This window comes from Mya arenaria, chromosome 10 (assembly GCF_026914265.1).
Source record: "Mya arenaria isolate MELC-2E11 chromosome 10, ASM2691426v1".
Lineage (NCBI taxonomy): Eukaryota > Metazoa > Mollusca > Bivalvia > Myida > Myidae > Mya > Mya arenaria.
Window position 1 is genome coordinate 40929540 of NC_069131.1, and position 2880 is coordinate 40932419.

A 2880-nucleotide genomic window follows, 5' to 3' on the forward strand; every position below is an offset into this window, starting at 1 on the left:
GATAAAGAGACAGGTTAAATTGGTGCACTTGCAGATCTAGAAGGTCAATTCGTCGTGCTGTTTTACCATTTCTTCAATTGTAAATGTTGGCCATTAGTTCATAATTTTCGTTTTAAAAGACACGACACTTTTTCGAAAACATTATATGAATAACGTGTTCTTCTTAGATGTAGTACTGTTATATGATATAACACTTTTTGTTTTATTCAAAACTATGTCAAGTGCTTTATCTGGCCTTATTAAGAGCAAACAGCTTGCACAATAAACCTACGCAGGAACTAAATCCTACAATTTTATTTGATAATTTCTAGTTTAATCAAATAATTTTATTATTTTACGCATACATTCTACTTATATGCTCAGGATAGTAAATAATCATTTATTGTAAAAGGGGACAATTTAAATATCAGTAGTTAATACTTAGGTGTTTATTTGAATTTTATACGTAGGTGCAATTTATAATAAAAACACATTTCAATGGTGATTTTATAAGTTTATTTCAACAACATATATATTGCATCTTGTTAATTGACTGAAAAGAAATCTTGTTTTTACATGATACAGATACATAATGCGTGTTTCACTTAAATAGCCTTTGTTACATTACACGTGTATATGCCACAACTAGCACACGTGCTTTATTCTAATGTTGTCTTGAGAACTCTATACTAATTTTCACACACATTATACAATAAATAATTATAAATTATACTGACTAAAAAAAAGACTGTCACGATAATCACGATATCACGAAAAGTTTTTAATTAATTCTTCATTTCCGATTGAAAATGGTAAATAATTATATATAATGCATTTGCCAGGCCTTTGATCTTTGTGATTGCTCTATATATGTTATTCTATTTCTTTTTCTATGTTACCAGTCATATTTTGATTGTGAACCTACAAGTCATTTGACTTATATTAAAAATATGCAATGCATCATATTTTGTTTGAAATGGAAATCATTGTTAACGTAGAGCAATTAAGTTTAGATGTGCTAGCATCATAGTTCAATAATGATTAAAAATGCATAAAGGACAAATGCCTGAGCGAGTCGCTGTTGAATTCTGCATTTATTTATCCAAATTTTAACGATTTTCCGTTAATGATGTGAAATGTTGTCACACCTTGTCGAATAAATGCAGAAGTGATATATAAGATAAGTTAGAAAGAGGTTTGTATGACGTTACTTTTTAAGCAAAACTTCCAGTACAATTATATTAGGTAAAACAAATCGTTAACAGAACTCACATCTATTCAAACAATTGTCACCATACCGCCCGTCAACGCAAACGTCACATCGATCTCCTGTGTGAAAGTCTTTACAATCACACTTTCCATCAGTAAAAGAACAATTATTTTCTAAGCAGCCTCGTCTACAAATTTTTGAACAATCATCTCCGTATCGACCTGTGATACAGTGTTCACAATGTTGTCCGCTGCAGATACATGATCCGTCTGATAAATTGCAGGTGTTCCACTCACAACCTCCGCTGCATTGCAAAGAGCAGTTTTCTCCATACTTGCCATTAACACAAGAGTCACATGTACTTCCAGTATAATAGGGCTTACACGTACACGTCCCGTTAGAGTTACATGTTTTGCCATTGCATCCGGAAAAACATGTCTGCTCACAGTTATTTTCACCGTACCGTCCTTCTACACAAACGGCACATTTGTCTCCTGTGAAAAAGTCTCTACAAATACACTTTCCATCAATAGAGGAGCAATTGTTCCCATCACAACCTACGCTGCATTTTAACAGAATGTACCATAATTCCCATTAACACAAGTGTCACATATATTTCCAGTAAAATTAGGCTTACACGTACACGTCCCGTTGGGGTTACAAGATTCGCCATTGCATCCAGAAGAGCATTCTTGATCACAGTTACTTTCAACATTCCGCCCGTGTACACAAATGTCACATCTATCTCCCGTGAAAAAGGCTTTGCAATCACACTTTCCATCAGTAGAAGAGCATGTATTTTCTAAGCACCCCGGACTACATTTTTCTAAACAGTCATCTCCATATTGATCTGCAATACAGTTTAGGCATTTGTCACCACTATAATTACTTTTGCAGTTGCATGATCCACCACTTGATTGACAAATACTCCCCTCACAACCATCACTGCATTGTAAAGAACAGTTCGCTCCATATCGGCCATCTACACACGAGTCACATTTACTTCCAGTAAAGTTTTGCTTACATGTTACACATGTTCCATTATTGTAACATGCAGTAGCAGGGCATTGAGCCAAACATTTCATATTACATTTACCTTCCAATCTATAATATCCGTCTATGCAGGAATGGCAATTTATATAATCGGTACATGTTCATGTTTGAGGAGTGCATGTATTTTTGCAGTTTATACTTGTGTTAAAAAATCCTGGCTCGCACGACTCACAGATTAAATCTGAGTTACAGAAACAATGCGGATATGTGCAAAAACTTTCACATTTGTCACCATATTTCCCCGGTGGACATTTTTCACAAACCACGACACTTATTAAACTAAATGATAGTAAAATGATAAGCATTGCCGTATTTATTTTATGTTCATCCAAACTAAATCCAACTTAGGTCAGAACTGAAAGATTCTTTATTCATCACCGCATAGTATATTTTTACTACTAAAATATTCGAAACCAATCGTTTTGATATGAGAGACCGGGAAGTTAAATATCAAGGATTATAGAAGATTTGTATAATACCGCTCAAGATCAGAGTTGAGATTCAATATAAATCAGTTTCAACTATTTTAGTCGAGGATAAATTTAACGCAGCGGTTTAAAATACCACCTTATTCTATATTTTGTCCATGCCCATAACTAATACAAAAACAATTGTTCATAAAACGAACACGATACTAG

General features: G+C 33.8%; 1 protein-coding gene across 1 annotated transcript; it reads right to left on the reverse strand.

The window, feature by feature from the left end:
- Nucleotides 1–1237: 1237 nt before the first annotated feature.
- Nucleotides 1238–2274, reverse strand: LOC128204708 (multiple epidermal growth factor-like domains protein 10). Its single transcript, XM_052906110.1, has 2 exons — nt 2079–2274; nt 1238–1683 (listed from the first exon to the last, which is right to left on the reverse strand). Exons 1-2 carry the CDS (start codon nt 2272–2274, stop codon nt 1238–1240), a joined length of 642 nt encoding a protein of 213 aa, XP_052762070.1.
- Between the last annotated feature and the right edge of the window lie 606 nt (nt 2275–2880).